The 26482-nt window shown below is 30.6% G+C and overlaps 1 protein-coding gene across 1 annotated transcript; it reads left to right on the forward strand.

Annotated features, from left to right (window-relative positions):
- The first annotated feature begins 117 nt into the window (after positions 1-117).
- On the forward strand, positions 118-25333 carry LOC111627112. Its single transcript, XM_023370669.1, has 8 exons — positions 118-525; positions 2514-2593; positions 23471-23622; positions 23797-23991; positions 24068-24165; positions 24243-24754; positions 24956-25039; positions 25119-25333. The coding sequence occupies exons 1-8, from the start codon at positions 514-516 to the stop codon at positions 25201-25203; spliced, it is 1218 nt and encodes a 405-aa protein (XP_023226437.1). The 5' UTR covers positions 118-513; the 3' UTR covers positions 25204-25333.
- The last annotated feature ends 1149 nt before the right edge of the window (positions 25334-26482 follow it).

A 26482-nucleotide genomic window follows, 5' to 3' on the forward strand; every position in this document is an offset into this window, starting at 1 on the left:
TTATAGTTTTAAAACTTAAGTCTTTAATTTATTAAAATAATTTTTGTTTTAAATATTTATATATAGAATATATAACAGTAGAATCTCGTAATCTTACATAGTGATAAGTAAATGATGTAATCAATTGGGAGATAAATGAATACTGCAATTATTATTAAAATGGATAACTCTATATACTATAGTTTATTAATAGTAATTAATCTAGGACTGTTTATCTACTGGTTTTGCAGGGTAGTCTTTAAAACTAACTTATAGTTGAAATAAGAAATGGTCAGCAATTTAATTTACTTCCTGCAGATTAAATGTTAATCACTTAAATTGTTATGTTTGAAGCACTGAATTAAGACTTGACATTAAGTGATAATACATGATTGTTATCACCTACATGTTGAGGCTGAAGTGGAAAAACACATCCATTTGCCTATTTGCTGTTTACCCAAAGACAACCAAACTGATTACAATATCATTAAGCAAAATGCTTTATCTGTATATATTTACATTATATTTTAGAACATGCCAACTCTGGTAAGTAGATTTTATCAGTTTATTATTATAATCATGGATATAAAAAGTACTACTGGTTGGTTATATACAAGTTAGCATTCCAAGACATTTAATCTTCATATCGCAAAATGTAAAAATTTATTCTTAATTTGAATTATTTTGTAAAGACGAGATAAAAAGGTTTGAAACATTTAAAAATCATATATTAAATGGGCTTGTAAAAATTTAGAATTTTGTTACTTTGAGTTATTTTGTATAAAACCTCACACACAGGGGGAGAGATCTATTAGAACCAGCTACTTGCCAGAATTGGCCTTTTATTTACAATTTATTTTGTAGTAAATTAAAATATAATTATTTGAAAATACAGTTCAAGAAATGAACAAGCTAGCAGAATAAAGAAAAAAACTTATCAATACTCCAATAACTTGAAGCATATGTGCAGCTTTACAGTCACATTTTATACACTAGTGATAGCATACTAATTTACATAAAACATATTTACACAAATTCATTAAATTTTATAACAATATATTCAGAAATAATTTATTATTGATAAATTGTCATTTATTTATTTATTAAAATGGTTATTTATAATTTTAATATTTTTTTCCTGGAATATAGGTTTAATAACATACCATTATTATTATGCAAATAAGCTAATAGACTGGAAGGATAGCTGTTGAGATTTAACAAAATATTTCCAAAACTAATGAAAATGGAAATAAAAAGACAAATAACATGATTAAATTTAACTTCAATTAGAACTTCTCATGCTACCTCTCAATATCAGTAGTGAAATAACAATAAAAACTTCAGACTAATAAATAAGTAAATTAATATGATTGATATTCTATTGAATTGAACAATGCTTGCAATAACTATTTTTAGAATTTTTTATTTCTCTTTGAAAATTAAAATTATTATGTTATATTTAATATCAAGTTATCAAAAATCAAATGAAAATAAAGCAAATGAATCATCAGACTTTGTTCCTAACTTTTTGACAAAGTAATTTATTGGAAACAAAATTTTATTTCTTAGAAATAATATAGTTTTCTTTTGTTTGAAAGCATATTTAGCAATTATGCATACTTAGTAGACAAACTATGTCATTATTATTGTGCATAATAATCAAGAAACTTGGCACCTTAGAATCAATGAATAGACAGCGTAAAATAAATATTTTGGTCATTCGAATTAAATATTTTCAGTCAAAACTAATCATCAAAAATATTAAAATTTTTTTGTCAAGTTTTTTGATTTTTGAAAATGTAATGTCATTATTATATAAACATAAAGCTTCCATGCTTGTATCTAATCAATTTTTTTTTTTAAGTTTAAATGCACGATCTGATAATTTGCTTACAGTTTATTTGAATTTGGAATTTGTCAATAAAACTGTATTAAATGTAATATGACTATTTGAATTTTTTAAATTTAAATAAAATCAAAAGACTTAGAAAAGAGAATGTGTGGATTCAATGGTTATAATAGCTTAATTCAGTGGCCAAAAAATATTTAATGATATATCAAGAATGAGATATTTATTAGTATAATCAAAATTTAAATAATAATATAATATATACAGTAAAATGTAACTAAATAAAGATGCATAAATTTTAATAAACTGCCTTTATTTTTCTTTAATAATCTTAATTAACTAGTTAGATTTCTAGTAATGCCTTATGTTGTTTTGAAAAAACATTGTTTTTAAGATTTAAAATGTAATCATGATTTTGCAAATTATACATACAAATGCATACTGGGACATAGGCAGAATCACAATGTGCATTTTATTGCAGTATGTGTCCTAGAAATTCATAAAACCAAGTGACTATAGTATTATTTATATATATATATATATAATATGAATATATATATATATATATATTCAGTATATACTGTGAGATGATGTTTTGTTCATTATATATATAGACAATGCTGTTGTTAAAATTTTTATTTTATTAATAGAAATAAGATTTAAAATATTTTTCTCTTATTTACAGATTAATACAAGATTGAAAATGAATGATGATAACAATAAAGTAACCTCTGGTTCATCATCAGAAACAGAAACTACATCAGAGTATGTATATTATTAAACATTTTTTTTTTAATGAATAAATATTATTTTTTTACTGATTTTAAATAAAAAGAAAGTACTGCATTATAAAATATTATCACAAAAATTAGCTGTTATATTTATAAATAACTGAGATTTGCCTAAAATATATTAAACATTATAAAAGTTTTATATCTAATTTAAGTAAAATTGAAAACATTGCAAAGCCCTATATATAGAAACATAACCAAATGATCACCTTAAATAATTGGGCTAACTCTGCTAATTTAATGAAGGCTTGCTCGGGATCCAGGCGGCACAACTGGCAAGCACACCATGTGACAAGTGGAGGTTGCGGGTTCAAGCCAGGGCCGTGCCATGCTATGATGCAGTGATGCGGCCGCATCAGGTGGCACCGTAAGGGGGCAGCATAAGCAGCGAAATCAAATTATTATTTGAACCATTCAATAATTAAAAATTTTTATGCAACTCTTTTCTATATTGATCTATGTTATTCCAATATTGATGTATACTATTAATGATTTATCGCACGCCTCTGCTTAAGTGCTTTCGGTACCCTTTGATTTCGGTTATGGTGCAAATGCATTGTTGGAGAGCGGCAGTCAAAAGGCTTTTAACAAGACAGCGCAAAGCTATTGTTTTTGTTTGTAATATACCGTGCGACTCTCCTAAAAGCTGATGTGGCAATTATCATAAAAGACAATTGCATGTGTAACGTGTTGATAGTTCTGCTTTGACCTTAAATTATTGACAATATTTGGTTTTAACGTTAGTTTGTCTTTATAAGTGGCGAGTGGCTGTGCTGTGTTTAAATCAGTGAATCAGATATATATATGTATCAGTATAATATTTTTGCATTTTTACTAGTTCAGTTTTTTGTGTTTAAAAAGTAGATCAGGTAAGAGAATTATTGTTTTTTACAGCAATTTTAGTTACTTATTATCATTGAAAAGGATTATGTTGTTATAATAAGAACTCAAATTAAAAAGTAGCATTTGCACGAGCTGGGTATATATCAGGTGTGGAATGTGTGCCTGTGTGTGATAGAGTTATTTAGGTAATATTGGACTACTTTTAAATTCTGTATGTGATAGAGAGAGTTGCTTAGGAAATATTTGCATTTGCTACTTTTGCATTCATTATTTTTTTGCTCTATTTTTACTAAATTTATATATGTTGAAGTGGAGACAATACAATGACAAGTTAAGGAAAGGCATATGTCAAAATGGCTTCTAGCTGTCAATTTGAGAGATATTTGTTATCTGTTTACTAGCAGATGAGCCCGGTGTTGCACGGGCAAAAAATAATGATAGTGAAGATTAAGATTTTTAGATTATAGCCGATTTTACCCGTTTTCACTGGATGCAAGAATTAGGTTTTCCTCTTCCGAGATTAATTACAGAATTTTTACATGGTCTGAAAATATGTTTGATTTTCTGCAAAAACGCAAAAAACCGAATCTAAAATAGTACAATAAAGCAGAGTTCTTTAAGATAATCCTTAACCCTGTCCCTCTCTCCCGAGGGGATAATTTCCAAAAATTCCTTCTTAGTGTGCATTCTCAAGGCGTATCCTACTAAAATGCAGTCAAAAACACAAAAAATTGATTAAAATCATTATTGAATTTTAATAGAATGAATCTTTAGTATTCAAAAAGAATTTTTTTTTTAAATAACCTATAAATTAAAAAAAAATCAAAAAAATTTTAATGGAGAATTAACTTACTTGCTTGCTTTACTTGAATTATATTGTTGATTTTAAATTCTAAAATCTAAAAAAGACTTGTTTGAAACTTTATATATTTCCAATTCAATATTTCGAATTTTGGATTTATTGTTTTTGGGTTACCCAAAAGATGGAAATTATTAAAATATTTATTAATTGCCAAAATGTATACTATATGTGCCACTATTTACTTTCTTTATTTATTATTTACACTTTATACCGACTAAAATTGACTCCTCCTCTTCCCTCGAAGGGGGTTGAAATTTCCAAAAATCCTTTTTTAGTGTGCATTTTCATGACGTCCCCCACTAAAATGTAGTTAAAAACAAAAACCCACATCTAAAATAGTACAGTAGAAGCTGAGTTTTTAAGGATAAGACTTAATCCTCTCCCTCTTCCCTGTGGGGGAATTTCGAAAAATCCCTTCTTAGTGTACAGTACATTCTCATTACGTACCCTGTGTACCAACTTTCAATTTTCAACTCCTAACCGTTTGGGTTCTGCACTTATTATCATTATCATCAACCCATCTCGATTATATTATAAGATTACGTTCTGTTACCTACAAATCTTACTAGCTTTGCAACTCATTTCTATCGTTATTTTATCTACTCTGTTTTAATAGCATGATAAGCATCATCATATTTAATCCTTTTCAATGACACCCTCTGGTCTTTGCAAAGGACTGTGAATTTTTATTTAATATTTTTATTACAGTATGGAACAGAAAAGGAAAAAGTTGTCTGGAAGTCAATATAAAAAGAAACGCTTACAGAAAAGGGAAGAAGGAAAAAAGCTAAGCTATGTTATGAAAAAATTCTTAGTACGAAAATCCTGTTTAGATGAACCGTCCATATCCACATCAACAGTGTCTGCTTTACATTTGGCAAATAAAAACTCAGTGCCACCCCAATCACTTCCAGAAGAAGTTGTTGAAGAGAGCCAAAAAATAACACCATCAGAAGTTCATCAAGAGCCGAGTAGCAGTAGCAGTGGCAGCCAGCAGATAGTAAACGAAATTCCATCTGATCCTGCATTATGGAATGCTTTTTGCATGTCATCTGAAACTTGTCAAATAGTAGTGGAGAGGGGTCCACATCAAATAAAAGAATTCGAGTTTCCTATTAATAAAGGAAGGCGTAGATTTTTGCCCTCGCATTATTCGAAAGTGTTGAGCAATGGTGAAGTCGTTGAGAGAAATTGGTTGATTTATTCTGTTACAAATGATGCTGTTTTTTGCTATTGTTGTATTTTATTTGATAATTCGTCTGCTATTAGTGACTGGCCCAAAAAAGGCTATTCTGAATGGGGAAATCTTCCAAGAACCCTGACAATGTAAATCACAGAAATGCATTTAGAGCATGGAAAGAATTGGACATTCAATTAAAACAGAAAAAAACTATTGATGCTGAATATCATCAAATTATGGATATAGAAATTCAGCATTGGAAAGGAGTTTTAAAAAGAATTATGTCAATAATTAGACTATTGGCCTCACAATGCTTAGCTTTTCGTGGAACAACTGAACATTTGTTTCAGCCTAATAACGGAAACTTCCTAAAGTTGGTTGAATTGCTTTCTGAGTTTGATCCAGTTATGGAAGAACATATGAGGAGAGTTCAACACGAGTCTGATAAATGGTCTGTGACTTATCTAAGCAATAATATACAAGATGAATTGATAAATTTGATGGGAAATGTAATTTTAAGCAAAATTGTCGAAATAACAAAAATCGCTAAATATTTTTTGATAATCGCCGATTGTACCCCAGACATAAGTCATATTGAACAGCTCTCATTAACAATAAGAGTTGTCGCTTTTAACTCCATTCAAAATAAATATAAAATCGAAGAATTCCATATTGGTTTTTTTGAAGCTTGTGATTCAACTGGAGAGGGTTTGACAGAACTTATTCTGACACATTTGGAAAAGTTAGGTTTTGAGTTAAAATGGCTTAGAGGACAAGGCTACGATAACGGAGCTAATATGAAAGGAGTAAGAAAGGGTGTACAAAATAGAATACTTGAAAAATATCCAAGAGCATTTTATGTGCCCTGCATGTGTCATTCTTTAAACCTAGTTGTGAATGATGCAGCAATCTTCATCTTCAGAAACAACAACTTTTTTTTCTATTGTACAAGAACTTTACACTTTTTTTTCTGGTTCTACAAAGCGTTGGGAAGTGCTAAAAAAATATGTCTCACAATTAACTCTAAAACCATTGAGCGCTACTAGGTGGTCAAGCAGAATAGATGCGTTAAAACCTTTACGATTTCAACTTTGTGATGCATTATGATGCATTATTCCAAATAATAGAAGACATCAACAGAGATGCAGAAACTAAAGTTAAAGCAAGAGGGTTAGCAAAAAATATTAAAAATTACAAGTTTATATGCAGTATAATTCTTTGGCATGCTATTTTATTTGAAATAAATTCAAATCTCGAAGCTATTGCAATCTGTAACTATAAATTTGTCAGATTGGGTAAGGATGTTATCAGAAACCATACAACAAATGAAAAGTTATAGACAATTTGGATATGATCAGATGAAAATTGCTGCTAATGAGATTGCAGAGAATTTTGAATGCAGTAAAGAATTTCCTGCCGAAACTGAAGTTAGAGCCAGAAAGAAAAAGCATCAATTTTATTACAAAGAAGCTGTCGACGAACCCTTAACAGAAGAGAGTAAATTTAAAATAAACTTTTTCAATTATATTCTGGATATTACCCTTAATTCTCTGAATGAATGATTCACGCTTCTGGAAACCCATAGCAAAAATTTTCAGTTTTTATATATTTTAAAACTCAAGGATTTAGATGACAAAATGCTAGAAAATCATTGTACCAGTCTCCAGTCAATACTTTTGGTGGAAAATGAATCAGATATAAATGCGAATGATGTTTGAGAAGAATTACGTATATATCCCAAATGCTACCATATTCTATGAAACCTTTGGATGTTTTAAATAATTTATGCCAAAATAACTTAATTACTTTGTATCTGAATACTGTTGTAGCTCTTCAGAATTTTATTAACACTCCCTGTCTCTGTAGCTAGTGGGGAAAGAAGTTTTTCCAAATTAAGATTAATAAAATGCTACTTAAGAAGTTCAATAAGCCAAACAAAACTTAGAAATCTATCATTTATTGATATTTCTATTGAATCTACATTGGCTGCCACTCTAGATTACGATTCCCTAATTAACGAATTTGCTAAAGTTAAAGTTAGAAGGGTAAAACTGTAGTAGATTCTTGTAGTTGATACTTGATATCATTGTTTTAAAGTAATTTTTATTTTCAAAATAAAAATAGTATTCATACAATTTGTGCAGTTTTTTAAAATCAGAACCGAAGGTATTTTAGAGAAAAACATTTAAGGGGCGGCGGCATTTCGAAGACTTGCATCACACTGAGAAAATCTACGGCACGGCCCTGGTTCAAGCCATGCCCCAGGTCAGTTCTTTTCTTCCAGATGATTCTAAATTATTAATTTAGTTAGAGATGGCACCTAACATCTACTTCTAGTAGCAAATTACTCAGTATTAATCATTAAAGTAGCAGAGTTATAGCTTGATTATTTAAGCAGGGGTCGGCAACCTTTTTTCATAAAGAGCCATTTTAGGAATTATATTTACCAAAATAATACTTACGGAGCAACAAGTCATCAACTTGAATTACGAAATATACATTTTTGAAAATTGAGTGTAAACATGTTTTTTTTTTTTTTTTTTTTTTGTTAAAATGGGTTTATCTGTGCTTTGCTTAAAGGTGGTGTAATAAAATACACTGCAATTCAATTATTTATTATCAATGTTACAATAATTGTAATTACAAAATATAATTATTAATTTAAAGTAAAAAATACAAGGATCGTTCAAGGTTAAACGAGACTTTTATTTCTACAGACCAAAAGGAATGCCCAAAACATGTATAAACTACACCAATTTTTTAAAATACTCTCCATCTGTATGTAGACACTGTTCCTAGCAGTGGGATAGGTCCCTGATACCTTTCTCATAGAAAAATCATAGCCAGCACAGGACAACTTGCTGTAGTTCATCATCTGTCTGGAATTTCATTCCTCCCAGCTACTGTTTAAGGGACCCAAATAAATGATAATTGCTGAGAGCTAAGTCTGGACTATAAGGGGTGTGAGGCAACACCTTCCAGAGTTGTTGTTGTCAAATTGCTGTGTGAGGACAGGCATTGTCATGAAGAAGAATTGTTTTCCCAGACAACATTATAGTCTTTCTTGCAAATGGCATTTCATACGGCACTCATAATCAATTTGTTGTAATACTGGGCATTAATTGTGGCCCCTTTCTCTAGCAAATCCACATGGATAACACCTCACATGTCCCAGAAGACAATTTTCATGGTTTTCCCAGCTCTCATCCTTCACCAAATTGTCGACACCATTCATACACTCTTGCCTGCTATAACATTTGTTTTCCATACTACGCACTCAATCTTCTCAAAATTTCAGCAAGTTTAACCTTTTTCTTCATGAGAAATTTGATTACGCACCGCTGTTCAACCATTGCAAACACATTACCTTTCACCATGATCACTAAAACTGCTACATATGCACAAAATACGTCATTCTTGCTACCGAAATCTTGGGATGGATAATGCTATTCCCTTCCCAACTTTTATCATGCTACAGTTACTCTTCAAAATTATAGGCCCAAAAGTCTCGTTTAACCTTGAATGACCCTTGTAAGTAATTTTAAACATTCTTACATATAAATTAACATTTTTTTTCAGTCAAACAGTATGCTGAGATTTCAAATATTTTATAATATTAACTTGTATGAATAAAAAAGTTAAAATAGAGAACTTTATAAAAAATAAGAACAATATATGGTTTCTAATGAAATTTTTGTTGCTGAATTTCTCAAGAAAGTTTGTCAAAATTCGGTAAATATGACATTACTTTTATTTTCAAACAAGATGTCAGACTCACACTGTTCAGCTGATTTCTTAGTTTATTTTGAATAAAATTTATGTTCAAAAATGTCTGTTTGCAAAAATATGTTGATCCGAAAATCGATAGCAGTCCAAATACATAAGTTTTTAATTGAATGTAAGTATCAGACAAACTGTTCCAAGTATCAAAAACAACTTGATCTTGCCTTTTAATATTTTCTATCTCAGACCATTTATGCTGTGAAGCAAAAGTAGATTTCTGTCTTTCTAAGTTTTCTAATTCACTTTTAAGATTTACAAATTTTGAACTCCACATTTCCTTGATTTTTAAATCTGCTAGTTCTAGTTGAAAAATTGCTTTGATCAATATCATTAAAAAATGAAAAATTCAAATCAGTAGAATTAATTTTGAGTGGTCTCAATAAAAACAATAAGGTTGTCTTTTCCTTTATAAACTCTTTAAATCTCTTACCAAATCCTGATTTCATATTTATCACTATTTGTGTGAAATATGTTAAATCTGTTGAAATATGATCTTGTTGATATTTCTTCAACAGAGGAAAATGTGCCTTTCTCTAAGTCTGTGGCAAACAAACATAATTTTTGTTCAAAAGCAAGTACAGTAGAGCCTCGAAAACTTGGCACTTCGGATAACTCGACCACACCTTGGCAGGGCAAAAAAATCCTTAGTTAATTAATTTTCATTATAGACAGCTTTATGCCTCATAAAGTATTTTTCTGAGGTCTGTTTTATGAGGTAAATTACTGTACACAGTGTATTCATTAATTTTCATTTTCATGTAGTAAAGGCTCTATGCCTTCATAAAGGATGTACTTTTCCTTTGTTTAAGGCTATTTGGGCAGTTTATTCTCTGTTGTATTCTCAAGCAAACAATACATACAAGTACAGTACAATATTTTCTGAGGAAACACGCATACTTATCCTTTTTTTAACTCCATTCCCGATAACCCGGCATTTTCACAAACTCGGCCACCCTTCAGTCCACATTAGGCCGAGTTTTCAAGGCTCTACTGTACTTCTAAAAGCAAAATAGCTGTATTTACCTTCCCTTGAAGTTTCCTGTTTAGTGTGTTTAAATGTGAGGTCATGTCCACCATAAAATAAAATTTTTGTAACCAATCATGATTATTGAGCTCAACATATTCAAGATCTTTTTGTTTTAAAAATAATTTTATTTGTTTAATGCAAGCAGCAAATTGCATTAACACTGCTCCTCTGGAAAGCCACCTTACTTTAGTGTAAAAGATCAGAATACTGGCTGTTGACTTTATTAAGTAGTTCACAAAATTGCCGATGATATAGTCTTGCCATTATTTTGTTCACAATTTGTTCCTTTGGAAAAGTTTGCAAACAAAGTACCTCTTGATGGATTATGCAGTGAAAAGAAAAAATGTCATTCAAAATTTGTTTTTTAAACATAGAAACAAAACCTTTCTTTTCACCTTTCATACTTGGTGCTCCATTGGTTGCAATTGATACAATTTTATTAATATCAATATTTTTACTTTTCAAACAATTGGTAACAGCAGATTCTATAGCTTCACCTCGAAGATATAGAGTCCTGTAAGTGGCAGTATATCAAGTGAATCTTCCTGAGGCCTGTCAGAGTCAACATATCTACAAATAAGTACAGTCTGTGCAATATCATTCACATCACAAGATTCATCACAGGCAATAGAAAATCCTGGTGTTGAACTTGAATCCATAACCTACTTACTAAGTTACATCTTCTGCCATACAAATAGTTCTGTCTCTTACAGTTTTAGCAGACAATGGCATGTCTTTTATTTTAGTAATTATTTCTGTTTTATTTTTAAAATTGCAAAAAAGATACTCAGACATTTTAATAAAACAATCTTTCACAAAATCACAATGCATAAATGACTTTCCTGTTTCATTATTTCTAGAGAGGCAATAAAACTAGCAGTAATTGTATTGTTACTTGATTTTATCCAATTTGAAAATGTTCATTTTACATTGAAGTTCTACTGCCTTTCTTCTCCCTCTCAATAAGTGTTTGCAAATGCTTTGTTTATTTTAAAAATGCCTTTGTACATTTGATTTTTTGTTATTAGAAAACTTTTCTTGACATATTAAACACACTGGGAATCTGTTAAATTTGAAACAACTACATAGGATTTAGTCCACTCACTTCTAAATTCTCGATTTTCTTTTTCAACTTTTCTCTTTTTTTTCCCAGCCATAATAATTAGAAAAAGTAGAATAGTGATTTTTAACCGATCTAACAAATAAGAAAAATTATCTAAAAACCTGTTTTATTATATCTTATGTGCAAGAAAACAAATAGATAATATTCTCTGGAAATCATATAATTATAATAAACTTGATAAAACAGTAGAATAACTTCTATATAAAATATATCCAATAGAGCAAAAAAAACTAAAAGCAGAAAACTTACAGACCACTTGCCAACACAAGAGCAACACTGTAGGTGAGAAATTCTAGAATCACTTGAAATAAAAACAGAGTCATAAATTCTAGGGACAAGCAACAACTGTTCTTTCAGTCATAAAAGTAAGGAAACCTTTCTATTTACAGTACAATAAACATTTCTCATGAGCATAGTGGTAACATTTTACACTTTGTGCCATCTAAGACTTGATAATTGCAACCAGATGTTCCGTTCTTTATAAATGCTTTTATGTGTGTAATATTCTTATTCTGACGTGAAATGATAAGTGATTAGTGAAATCAGAAAGTCTTTTAAAAAATAGTGGCATTTACGAGTTATCTTTTCCTTTTACTTAAATTAAAAATTTTATTTTGTTATACGTATATTATTTACTAATTTAAAAAGAGCCGCAGGTTGCTGACCCGATTTAATGCAATCGTTTGGTGATGTTTCTAAAGTTGAAAATGTACAATATTCTAAATTACAGATGATCCTGCTCTTATCTGTTATATATGATAACTGTTGTATTTATATTATTTTATTATAAATCTAAATTAAATTTAAATTGTTAAAAGGAACTTTCTATTCAATATTTTATCAATAATTGTTTAAATCAGTGCTGCTCAAATCAGAGTGCTGAACAGCTTCAATCAGAGATCATTGCAAATCATTTAGTATTTAAATTAAACAATTTTCAGTTTTTATGTTTAATATATTCACTATATAATGAAAACATGTTTCTTATGAATTAAGTATTAATATTCTTCAACACTAAAAAGTTTAAGTACTAATAAACAATATTTTACTATTTTTGTTTGTCATTATGAAGCATTTCTACTGATCATTACCATTATAGCTACTAAATTAATATGAATCACACATTTGTATTAAGAAAATGTGTATGTGAATACAAACATGCATTTTTACCAGCTTATAAATAATGAGTATTAAAGTATTTCATAAATTTACAATCAATTATGTACTCTCTACTCATGTAAATTAACTTAAGGCTTCTGTGCAAATACCAGTCAGTTCTACTTTTTGGCAAAAATGATTTCAAATACATTTAAATGTACTAAGCATTACATGTGTTTTGGTATGAAAAATACTCAACTCCAAGATTTAAAATATAATAATCTTTTAGGAATGGAGTTGACTCAGTACCTACAAATTTCTGATGGAAGAACTTTAAAATTATAACACAAAGAAACTAAATAAAGAAAATTAGAATTTTCTTTGTTTAGATGTGAATTAGGAAATTGTAATTTTGTGCCTGATTAATTTTAACTTTAGAATTTTATTTTTTTAATACTTTCCCAATAAAACTATTTCAAATTATTGTGTTTCCAAGTAAAATGTAGCATCATTGTTACATATTACAATTGTTTTTGAGTTTAATTTTAAAAAAACTCCAGTTATATTCTCTGCCAAATGAAAAACTATATGCTAGTTACAGGGCCGTGTGGTAGATTTTCTTAGTATGATGCAAGTCTTCGAAATGTCGCCTGTTAAATGCCGCTTATGCCACCCTTTAAATGCTGCTTATGCCGGCCCCATACGGTGCCGCCTGATGCGGCTGCATCTCTGCATCATAGCATGGTACGGCCCTGGCTAGTTACCCTCTATCCATTAACCAAAAGAAGCTAAAAAAATGTTTCTTTTCTAGCTGATAATACCATTTATCAATATTTAGCATATGCTTATGATATTCTAATGAATGTTGTTGGACCATATATATCTTTAGAAGAACCTGATAACAGCAATGCAATGTCAAAATTAAAATGTATTAATGTATTGCTTGCTTTAACTATTTGATGATTAATAAATCTGTATTGTTATACATTTAATTTCAATTGATTTTTTTTTTTAATTTTCAGGCAAAAATCTGACAGCTCTATTTAAGAAAAAAATCTTTTTATAGAAATTATTGTTGCAAAAATAGTATTTTTTACTAAAAGCATGTTATCTTATTGATTTTTACACATTTTGACTATTTTGGTTAATTTTTTTTCATACATAAAATTTTGTTCATACAGTAGAATCTTGTTTTAATGGATTGCTCAGGACACTGAAAATCATCCATTGTCCATTATTTCAAGAATCTGTTATATTGTAAACAACAATTTCCTGCACATCCAGGAAAATATTTGTTATTCAAAAAAAAATTGTTTTTTTTAATCCCTACATATAAGAAATAACTCGACATGAAATTATTCTCTTGAGGTAATTACTGTGAATTGCATGGAAACACATGTTACAAGATTGTACTGTACATATGTGTAGTGTTACCACCCATCCGGTTTTCACCCGGACAGTCTGGAAATTGACTCACTGTCTGGGTGAACTATTAATTTTGTCCAGGAATTTCGTAGAAATTGTGAAATTACGATAAAACAAAGTTCTTGCAAATATTTTTACAAATTTATACTATTTTAATGGCAAAATAATTCACACTCACTGAAACTCATCTGCAATTCTGCCATGTTAGTCTGTTTATGCTGACGTGTGGTGCGCAGCAACCTTTTTTTTTATGTACTATTGTACACGTTTCAAATACAGCTAAATTATCTGTACACTGTAACTGATTTGCATGCGTGTTATTCTTCACATTGTAAAATAACATTGCGCATGCATCAGGAACTTCTGTTTGAACAAACTTGACCTCCCATCCGGGTCAGCGATTTTGAAAAGTTGGCAACACTACATGTGTGTGTATGATAAAGTTGACAGAAACTGTATATGCTGTAAGCACAAAAGAAGGCAAAATACACTTAGTATGCTCATTAGCACTTCACCTGACTTCATGATTTGTTATCAAAACAAACCAAGATGGAATAGTTTTTTGCCACTTTTCTGACCCTTGCTAATAATGAACAGTGGTTGTGCTTAATGTCATGTACTGTTACTGTACTGTACAGCCTGTTCATTTATGCTTAAACTAGCCAGGAAGATCTTTACAGCTTGGAAAGACTCAATGGCCTTGCTAAATTTCAGCACCACACTTGGACCAAAAGTAGCTTCCTGTCACTAATCAATGCACTACAGGTGGGAGCTGATGTGCAGCTGCAACATAAGTAATGCAAACCATGACAGTTATGCACATATTTTGCTTTTCATGCAATGTATTTCTTTAATTCAGTGCCCAGAAACACCCAAATATTAATTAAACATTAAAAAAATATGATGTTTACAGTAGATGGGGCTAGAAAAATCTAATTCAGTTATGGATCTGCTAAAGGAGGTAAAATTACATTGATTTGGCAGGATCTGGGGAAAAATCTGTTGTTCTGCAATCCATTAAAATAAGATTCTACTATAGTATAAAAATTTTAAAAAGTGGAGCTGACCAGTTTGTGTTGAGGTCTTTAATTATAAGTATAAATTCAAGGGGCTATAAAATTTTATATTGGACTAGCAGACCCCGCCACGCGTTGTTGTGGCTCAAAATGTATCTATTATAAATTTATAACACTTCCCCCGTGGGGGGGAATTTTTCGAAAAATTTCTTCTTAGTGTNCTATGTAAAATATAATATCAGAAATTCTCTTGATTAGTTCCAGAGTTTTATCTTCTTGAAATGTGAACTTTAATTATGAACACACTGTATAGTATGAAGTACAAAAAGAAATTATACAAATTAAATCTTTTTATCAATTCTAGTTTTTTCAAAGCTTGTATTTGATTCTCACTTTAATTTATGTAAAAATCAATTAAATACTAAAAATGTCATTGAATGAATAGTTAAATTTGAGAACATTAGATGTTTTTACACAATAAAATAAATTCAAACAAGCGAAAAAAAAATTATGGTATTCCAAGATTTTAGATGTTTTACTGAATAAAATCATAAACCTCAACCAATTATATCAGAGTTGCATCTGCCATTTCACTAGTCTACATATTGTAGTCCAACAATGAATGAACAGATGAGACATACACAACCATTGGAAAGATGTAATATTTCTTAAGAACTTGCTGTGATTAGAATCATTAAATATTTTTGTCATTACCATGTTAAACTGCATATGAATTTTCCAAAGATTTGCTGTATAAATAATATTTCTTGATCAGTGAAGATAAGGATAATGTAAGAAACTACTTTTCACAGTCAGACATGAGAAAACATTTTGTCTTCTAATGTCCAAATATTTTTCAGTCAGTCAAGTTCACTGACAATGGCTCCACCCTAACTAACTTTTGATTTTTAAATGCTGGAGGAACTCAATGTTGTACACATTTTCAAAACTTTTTGTTTTCAAAAGCATTCTAAACTGTTAAAGTCAAAATAGGAGAATTTGTATGTGTATCTACAAACACAAGAAAACCCATGACAAGAAAAGCAAAAAATATATCAGGAAGACTTCAGGCTCATAAGCTCTTAACAGACACCATATGGACAGCCATTAAGAGATTTCTAGAGCATCTCACTGGCATATTTACTACAGAAGGAATCCTTCCATATATGGTCTTCTAAGAAACAATAAAGATGAAATAGAACCTATGTAGAAACCAGGTGTGTACAACATACCAATAAAAGATAATAGGTTGGGCAGGAGATCATTTCCTGGTCATTATTGACAAGAATCAAGGACCATGCATACAACACATGGAGACAACTCACTATTACAAACACCCATTTCATTTCCACCTTAAGACATTTGGAATTCAGGATTTACAAAGCCAAAGGGACAATTTCCAACTTAGACAAAAAAAAAAAAAAAAAAAGCTTAGCAGTTACTACAATAAGGACTGAACCCTAGTTCCACCCTAGTCAACCAACCAAACCTTGTCCAAACTCAGGATGAAAAAGAAGAAAAGCTTGCCACTCCACTCCCAAGCTCCATTTTTTTCTTCTATGCCTAAAACTAGCTGACATAACACGTATATTTGTATTATAAAAATATATTATATAGTAATATATATTATGAACTATTGCAAAGTTATGGTTAAAGGTCATATACAAAAAAAAAAATNATTGTCACCAAATATTACTTCATTTTTGGTGAGAAAAATAATATTTTAACGTGGGGAAAGGCAGATAACAGATGTTACTTCCTTTCACAGAAGTTAGAACATCTTCTGACTTTCCCTTATCTGGTTAAAATCCTGCTCAGATGGGAAATGTTTACCCCTCATTCATTCCCCTTTCATCCGTTCTCACGAAAGAGTTACTGGCCAATGATTGGTCGAAAATCAGCAGATATAGAGAGAATTTGTCAGGATTCGGGGAGTTCATCGACAGACATAGAGAGTGTTCGAACTCCATACATTTTCCTTCTGATGACCAACGTCCTTTGATGAGTCACATACAGAATAATTCCAGAGTTAGCACTTAGAAAATATACTTGGATTTTGTGCATATATTGATCTCCCATGGAAAGAAGTAAATGAACTTTATCTCCAAGGTGTCCCTTGCCTACAGAGAAGAAGACGAACGACAACTAAAACAGGTTGTATGTTTTATAACGATTTTGTGAGCTCTCTCTCTCGATCGCGCATCGGTATAGTATAAGTCCTTGCCTAAATCGTGTATCTTAATTGTCGTATTTATATCCCTTGTTCCTCGATATTTGTATTAGTTTTAATTATTGAATCATTAAATTTACTTTTGTTTGTTTTTAATTAAAATGTCTTTTAATTTGAATCCGAATCAGATCTCATACGCGTGTTTGTCCGCGGATCGATAAATTGACAAACTGGTGTCAGTCCTGACAAGCATCTGAACTTCACAGTTCAGATCTACTAGCGATTAACGCTCTCCTATGAAAAAAGAATAAGAGAACCGATCTCACGATCGCGTGCCCGTAAGTGGCGTACCTCTGATTACGTCCCTGGCTATCTCACACAATGCTCTGCTAGATGTACAGTGCATGGAGCATTCTGGTAGTGCACCTATATATATGTGACTGGAGGGTCAACACCTCTTCGATGCCACATCAAGATGACATCACTATCCTGTTCAACACAGAAGCTGCAATGATGAATTGTTTTTGTTAGAAACTAGGTCATGCAAGCAGTCGCATTCATAAGTGACTGTTTCCAGGTGGAAGACTATGAGACAGCACGACGGAAGTAATGCAATTGGAGACAAGTTATACAAACACATATACCCATTTATTTGTTCTTAAAAGTTACACAAGGTTAGTAAAATAAGACTACTGAGTCAATTACCAAATTCTAGACACATAGACACAATAACTCAGTTATGCATGAGGGAGAGAGTTCACAATAGAGTGCATGGGGATAAATACCTTGTAGAGGAGTAGAGATCTGGTGCATGCAGGTTGGGCTGATAATATAAAAGTTCTTGAAGATAGTTCATATTCTGTAAATCCACCATAGAAAGTATGGTCACACAACAAAAGGGGTGAAGTATCTGTAGCCAAGGTTGCAGAAATATCCATTTTCAATACAAAGCCAATGTATCTGACAATACTGTAATTCGATGTTTCTGAAAGGAGTAACTGAAGTGTGCACAAATGATTGACCTGCTCAAGGAACTGGCAACAACTGACTGATAGTTGTCATATTAAACAACAAAATCATCACGACAGCAGATAAGGTCACGGGAAAGCATCTTTTTTGATACTAAGAACTTAAAGGAAGATGCTTCCAGGTGTGAAAGTTGACAGATATCCCAGCCAACAAAGTTATATTATTATTTAATTTACATTGTTTAATGTACTGGGTTCTCACATATACAAATTTAACCCAGTTAGTGTATTTTTATAGATTAATATTGGTGAAACTGAGTATTGGAGAACTGATAGTTAATGTAATCAGTGAATATGCGCTGCAAGCGGGTGTAGATGCTGGAGTTAAAGAGCAATTTTGGGAAGATTTGGCTAAGATAATGACAGAGGTATCGACAGATGAGGAGATATTTATTGGAGCGGACTTTAACGGGCATGTGGGAAAAAATAATGCTGGTTATAAGAGAGTACACGGAGGCAAAGGATTTGGTGGTAGAAATTTTGAAGGAGAGTGTGTTTTGCAAATGGCCACTGCCTATGATTTAGTTGTGGTCAACACTTATTTTGATAAATGTGAAGAACATTTAATAACTTATAACAGCGGGGATCATAAATCACAAATAGACTAAAAGGGATTAAGAACTGTAAAGTGATACCAGGAGAAGACTTAACTAGTCAGCATAGATTCTTAGTAATGGAATTAAGGATTGATCTTAATAGGATTAAGTATAAAGATAAACTGATACCTAAAATTAAATGGTGGTTGTTAAAAGGGGAAAGGGCAATAGAGTTTAAATAAAAAGTAATAAGCGTTATTAATGGTAATGCGAAGTGCAATGACTCGGCAGATGAATGGTGGATACAGGTGGCCAGGGAAAGACGAAGGATTGCAAAGGAACTTCTGGGAGAAACAAAGTCAGTTAGGAAAATAGAGAAGGAGGTATGGTGGTGGAATGAAGAAGTAAAGAAAGCTATAAGAGAGAAGAAGAAAGATACCTTTAAAAGTTGGCAGAATGAGAAAGGAGATAATAAGGTAAGGGAAAAGAAAAGAGAGGTCTATGTGCAGATGAAAAAGAAGGCAAAGACAGAGGTCGCCATAGCTAAGGCTCAAGCCCAGGACGAAATGTATAGGTCACTCACGGGAAAAGTGGGTAGAAAAGCCATATATAGACTTGCGAAAATGAGAGGCAGAGGGAGTAAAGATATGACCTATAGCAAGTGTATAAAGAACACAAATGGCAAAGTGCTAACTAAAAATGAAGAAATTAAGGCCCGGTGGAAAACATACTTTAAAGACCTTATGAATGTGGAGAATGACAGACAAACTAAAACTGAAAATGTAAGAGCCAAATATTGGCCTAGTAGGCATAATAGAGAAATGGGAAGTACAGCTAGCATTGAATAAAATGAAAAATGAGAAATCTGTGGGCCCGGATCAGATACCAATAGAGGTATGGAAAGTCCTAGGAGAGGAGGGAAGAGACTGGTTAACAGAGCTGTTTAACAAAGTACTGTTAGAGGGAACTATACCCAATGAATGGAGAAGAAACTATTTAGTACCCATCTTTAAAGAAAAAGGGGATATGCAGGAATGTAATACAGTAATTATAGGGGGATAAAACTATTGGCTCACACAATGAAACTTTTTGAAAAGGTAATTGAACGGAGGATTNATGGGGCATAAAAAAGCAAATTTAATTATATGCTTTAGGAGTGAAAAATCAAATTATATTAATTGAAAGAGGGTTTCAGTTTGTCAAATTACTTTGAACAACAGCTTTGAGGCTAAAAATATAGTTCAGGATCAAATTAAAGCTCTTACCCTATATATGATTCTGCTGAAGAGAGATTTGAGAAAGGTGTAAAGGTTCCAGCATGATGGAGTGGCAAAGATACAATGTTAAGTCTATGGAACAAACATGTTGGGTGATTATAAAACCTCTTTCGCAACGTTGGAAACCGCAGATATAGAATATAATGGAATAAGTAAATTATTCTAAACAAAATAGAAAAATTATCCCACAAACAACAGCTAAACAGAATAACTAATACTCTCAAACCTCAACAAATGTGTAAAGGAATTGCTAACAAAGAGTAAATTAAGCATGAATTAGTTCACTAATTAAATGACCACTCCCTACAAAATAATTTCATTTCAAATAAATTTCACAAAACAAATGTTTTTTAATGCTGATTTTTCATTTGCTATATAAATGATGAAATAAGATCTGTTCTTATATCTCCAGTTGAATTGCCCTTGTATAAATTTATGTGTAAGACAAATTTATACAAAGCAGTTCAACTTCTGTCCAGAATTTCAGTAATAGCAATGGAATAGTGTGTGTTGCATAGTCCCAAATTGTGTTTTTTTCCCTCTACATATTCTCCACACTTGACACCCTTTGTTTTGACAACAACAGTATGCATGCAGAATAGAAATATCTTGACTGGTGTCAGAACCACTGCATGACAAACTCTTGACTTAAGAGCCACTGTATAAAGTACTCTGGTCTCCAAAGGCTTACTTTAAAGGGCCAAAAAGAGTGATAATTGCATGATGACAGATCCAAACTGTGGTCCAGATGATCCAGAATTTCCTAACCAAGTCTGTTGATTGCCTCCACCATGCACATGTCCATGCTCTGACACCAGTAAAAATACTTCTATTCTGCATGCATACCACCATTACCAAACTGACGGGAGAGATGTATGTGGAGGGAGAGTACCTATAGGAAAAAACAAATTACATGTAGCCATCCATTACTGTATCCCATCACCATTACTGAAATTCCAGACAGAAGTTGAACCATTCTTGTAGTTATTTTTCTACATATAAATTGAGTAAAGAAAAAGTAATAAATATTGATTATTTAATTCTATTTTATATTCTGTACTTGTTACACTGTTGTAAAAAACTCTCAGTAGGAGTTAAACACAGATTGAATACATGAATACATTTTGCAATTTAATGGAGTTTTAAAAATTTTGGATATAATTTACTAAATTCAAAAGCTATATAAATTATAAAATAAAGAATTATTCTAAATTAAACACTTCCAATTTTAATGCATTCTAATGACAGAATTACAAACATTCTAAAAATATTTCATAAAGAAGAGTCTAAAACATAACTTTCAGCATTGTAAAATGTCTAAGTTATCTCCTATAACAGTTACAATATGGAAGAGGAAATTAATAACTATTTTATATATTATTTACTACAAAATTATCCCATATTGAATAATATTCCTTCAATTTTTGAATCTAAAACAAAAAAATCATTGTAATCCAAAATAAAATTTAATGGAAAATGTTTGTCCATTACATTTATTTAATAATAATCATCTTTGTTCTGTTATACATGCTTAAATTTTGTGGCATTTATATTTTAGATTTTTTTCTGTTATAAAATCCAAAGATGGCTGTAAAACTTTAAGATATAAATAATCCAGTGATATTTTTATAACAATGATAATTAACAGAGCATTATAATAGTTGTTATTATTTTTATTATAATGACTCATTCTTAAAACAGCATTTAAATAGAATAGGAAAGTATTTTTAAAAGGAATAAATTATTCCTCCTGTTTAAATATAGTGATGTCATATTGCTAAATATAAAATTTATGCTGAATAACTTTTTAACTTGATTTTTTAAAATATAAGATTTAAGAGATTATTTGGTGATATGACTATTGCAAACAATTTAATTGTTTGACATATTCTATGAATAAAAATAAAAAATTGCTCTAATGCAGGGCTTCTTAAACTATGGGCCGCGACCCCATTTGGGGTCGCAAGATTTTAATGCAAAATTTGAAAATAATTTGTGAGAGTTTGAAAATGGCACGCTTTGTGTTGGGGCTGTATTCTGGTCACTGTCTCTCATCTCTCGCAAGCCGGTCGCCGATTTGCTAATCATTTGGATTAGCCAACCAGCAACCGGCTTGCGAGAGACGAGAGACCAGAGACAGTGACCAGAATATGGCCCTTGGTTTCGTGAGTTGCGCTTTGTGTCACTTCTGGTGCAGCGAGACAATGATTCAGCAACACTGTAGTGTGAACTAGTATAGTGTTTTCGCTTTTCAGTGTATTCAGTTGTCTCTGTTCCATGGTAACACAAGAGTGAACTGTGGTAGTACACCATTATTGTTTTTGCAAATTTGTATATATCTTTATTTTATATTTTTTGGGTTGTGAAAAAATCACAATTATAAATGGGGTCGTGAATAAAAAAAGTTTAAGAAGCCCTGCTCTAATGGAATTAGAACAAGATTTTTAGTCTTAAATTTTAGTTTTGTAGAGAGTTTTAAGCACCTATTAATGCATTTTTTGAATTTTATTTGTTATTGTGAGGTGTCTGTCACATGTATTATGAAACAGTGAGATTGCAATAAATGAGCAACTTTCTAAAGTTGGATTTAATATGTAGACCATCCTTAGTATGAGTATTCTTTGATATTGCATGGTTCAAATATTTAAGGAAATATCAAAATGTTTAGAAGTCTTGTTTCAATCTCAAGTATGAATTTAGACTATTATCTTTATTATTGTATATTGTCCAGAAAATGTGAGCTGAGTGTGTTGAGCAATATAGCCAAAAATGTCTATTATGTGTGCACTGTAGGTGGTGATGACTGTTGACTAATATAAACATCTATTAAACTCAATTTTTAGATTAATGCCAAACAATTTCCAAATTATATAAGGCTATAATAAGGCTAACGTTTAATAATTAAATATCAAGTAATCGTGTCTAACATCTATCTCTAGGCCAAATTACTCAATATTTTATTAAATGGTAGCCTTACTATAGCCTGATGTAACTCAGGAATTGTTTGGCATGATTGCTATTGACTATTGTATTGGACTATGGATGTAATATGCTATCAATTTTAAGATGAATCTATATTTCATACGAGTAAAAATGGATTTAAAGTATATCTCAGGATCAAAGAAATGTGTTATATTGTCTTACACAAAAGTTGTAATACAAAATTAAACATTGAGATAAACAACCTGAATAAAGTATGGAAAGTTCATAGTTGCAAAGATTTCCAACAAATAATAATTTTACAATACTGCAGTTCTATTTATGAATAAGATAAGTAAAAAGTACATTTGAATTTATTTCTGTTAGTAAATGAATCATTCAGTATATATTTGATAGAATCATAATATTTGTTGTTTTAATAGTAAGATTTGTAACAGTATTTTTTTTTTCTTTAACAAATGTCGAATTTATGTAAGTGAAAGCTGGAAAAAATTGATAGTATTTTTTATATATGAGATTAATTTAAAAATAATCTTCTTTTAGAGATGAATCTTTAGTTGAACAACAAGATCTAAAGGAAACTGATAATTTAAAGAGTGAAAAAAATGATTCATCAAGTGATATTGAATTAATAGATTATGCTGAGTCATTACAATCTTCAATTTCATCCCATTGGTCTGTTTTCAACTCTCCAGGTAAGAGAAATAATCAAAATATATAGCATTAAATTAGTCTTAGGTCTTCCTGTGCCAAGTGTTATGCTGGCAACCAGCTGTCTCCAGCAAATGGGGTCAGTTGCATTAGTTCAGCTAATTTAGCATTCCATGGGATGATGCAGCATTCAGCATTAAATTAATTTTTTATTTTAGTAGATATATCAAATGTAGAAGTGAAGGAAGAAGTTGAGAGGAAAAATGTTGGAATTCAAACTGACCAAATTGATCCACGTTTCATAACAGTAGAACCCGAACACCAAACAGAATCAACTATTTTTCAAAAACACTATATACTTTTTGGTCTAATACTAATAATAGCCTTTATTTTTAATATGCACAATACGAAAGGTAACTCTTTAAATTATTGATTTTCTATTATCACTCTAAATCAAGTGATTAAAAATATATTTATTATAATTTCTAGAAAAAACAACAGAAATTGCACTGCTACAAGATTTAAGCATCATGCTCAAAGAATTGTCTAGAGATGTGAAATATAAAATGAGAGGGCTACAAAAATCTGTAAATTTATTTTTTTTAACAAAATCAAATGAAATTTATATTATATAATGAATGTAATTCTAAAATTGTTTATTTAGGATGTTCTTTTTAATAAAATCTTAAATCGTAACGAAAATGTCACATCTTTAATGAGAGATATTACGGAAATGAAAGTGCAGGTTCAAAGATTGAATGAAGATATTAGTATATTAAATTATAGTTTAATGGAAGAAAATCTAAAGGATTTACAGGATCGTAATGAAAATCTCACCAACGAAGTTAGGAAATTAAGAGAATTACTCAAAGATGGTTTAAATTACTGCATAGATAACCAAGAAATGTTTTTATATTTAAATCATTCCATTTACAATAATATTCAAGAAAGGATTAACAGAAAACATTGTACATTGTTAAAACAATTAAACTTAAATGAAGAAGAATGCAAATCATTGACTGGCAGAGCTGAATCCAAAGTAGATATTAATTTGAAGAAAGAATCAAAGTTTAAAAATTGGGTTTTTGATAGGGCGAATGCTCGAAGCAAGAAACGAGATGTAAATAATCCACAGGATTGGCAGAGTAATCGTGCTATCGGCAGAGATTTACTCCGGTGGGTAGATAAAGTATTATTTGCATGGCCATGAAAAATACTCTTAATAAAATAATCAATTGTATAAAGTAATATCTTTGAATTATTATGTTAATTTTGCCAATATGCTTGTAGAAAATTTATATTTTTGTTGATTTTTGCTATTAAGATTAATAAATATATTTCATATTCTGTTTAACAGATAATTTTTCTTTATTTCAGCAATGTTACCATTTTTTTACTTGTAACATTGATTTTGGTGATCGTGCACAGTTTATTATTTCTTTCTTATTGTTATTTTAAAAGGTAATTTGCAAATCATTCAATATATTTATAGAGAATATATATAAAATAGTTGGATTTTATTTATTTATGTACTCTATAGTGAACAGACAACAGAACCAAACGAATCATCATTGAATCCTCCAGTTAATATCAGAACCGTAAGAGTTTACATTCATAGGATATAATGGTAAATTACAATAAGGAAATCATTTTATCCAGCAATGGCCAAATTAAACTAGTTTTTTATTACAAAATGTACTTCATTTCTTTTTTTTAGTAAATAAAAATAAATTTGTTTTGTATATTTTGAGTTTTGTTAATCTGATAAATTTATGATATGCTAGACTGCTTTTATATTGGATTTAAGGAGAAGAAAATTATTACAGGAAATATTGCTAAGTCTCATCAAAAATGATGGGACTTAGCAATATTTCATTCAATTGATTACCCATCATCAGAAATGACGGGTAATCAATTGAATCTGACTTCAAAACATAAAAGTATATCAATAATTTAAATACCAACAAAATTTGATTTCAACTCTTATTCCTGTGGGCACTGAGCTTCTTTTTCAGAGCCAATTGTGGTTCAGCCAGTCTCACAGTGGGTTAGTCAGATGTTGAGAGAGATCTGACATATAGTCAAACAATTAAAAATTTTTGAAGATTAACCTGGATTCAAACCCGAACTCTATAGAGCAACAGGTTGTCTTCTTTCCTGTCTTGGACATCTGACATTGAATAATTATGAGAAAAATTTATTAATGTCAATTGTGAATCATGTGTTTTAATTGTAGCAATGCTGAATGAGCTTTTAGTTTCTATAATCTTTGAAAATATCAAGCAAACAGATCCTTTAATAATAATATACAGCATGTATCTGAACTCCTGTAACAAACTGGTAGGGATGATAGTAGGGCTAAATCTCTGCTAAACAGATACAACTTTTCATGTGGCATAAGAAACATCAATTTTACAAAAAAAAAAAAAAAACAATAAATTTGTTTGAACGGTTGTAAAAAGAAATAAAAGTTTGCAATTGTACAAACAAACAAAAATTAAATTATGTAAATTTATGTGTTTGTGCCATTGGTATGCTAATAAATATGAAAATACAAAGTGTAACTGTGTAATATCAGTGCTCCTGCCAGTGGTGTACAGATCAGAAATGGAAAAGGATAGGAAAAGGTTTTTATACTTATTTATTTGCTTTTGTGAAACTTCCACTTACAGGAGGTGCTCAAAATGATGGTTATTAACTTCATTGCATGTGGTCCACCTTTGAACCATGTTATGGTACTGTACTTTACATGTGTAAGATAAGTCCTAGGATGTCAACTCCAATTGTTAAAATTGCACTATTAATTCCTCAGCAGAGTTGATTGGTATCTTGTAGACAAGACTTTTCATGTGGCCTATAAAAAAAAGGAATTGATAGGTGTCATATCAGGGATATATGACAGGG

This window comes from Centruroides sculpturatus, unplaced genomic scaffold, assembly GCF_000671375.1.
Source record: "Centruroides sculpturatus isolate CEXI.00-Female unplaced genomic scaffold, Cexi_2.0 scaffold334, whole genome shotgun sequence".
Classification (NCBI taxonomy): Eukaryota; Metazoa; Arthropoda; class Arachnida; order Scorpiones; family Buthidae; genus Centruroides; species Centruroides sculpturatus.

Coding starts and splice junctions, on each gene's coding strand:
- LOC111627112 (XM_023370669.1), top strand. Junction 23,992..24,067: donor TAATATGCACAATACGAAAG/GTAACTCTTTAA, acceptor TATAATTTCTAG/AAAAAACAACAGAAATTGCA. Junction 24,755..24,955: donor ATCGGCAGAGATTTACTCCG/GTGGGTAGATAA, acceptor TCTTTATTTCAG/CAATGTTACCATTTTTTTAC.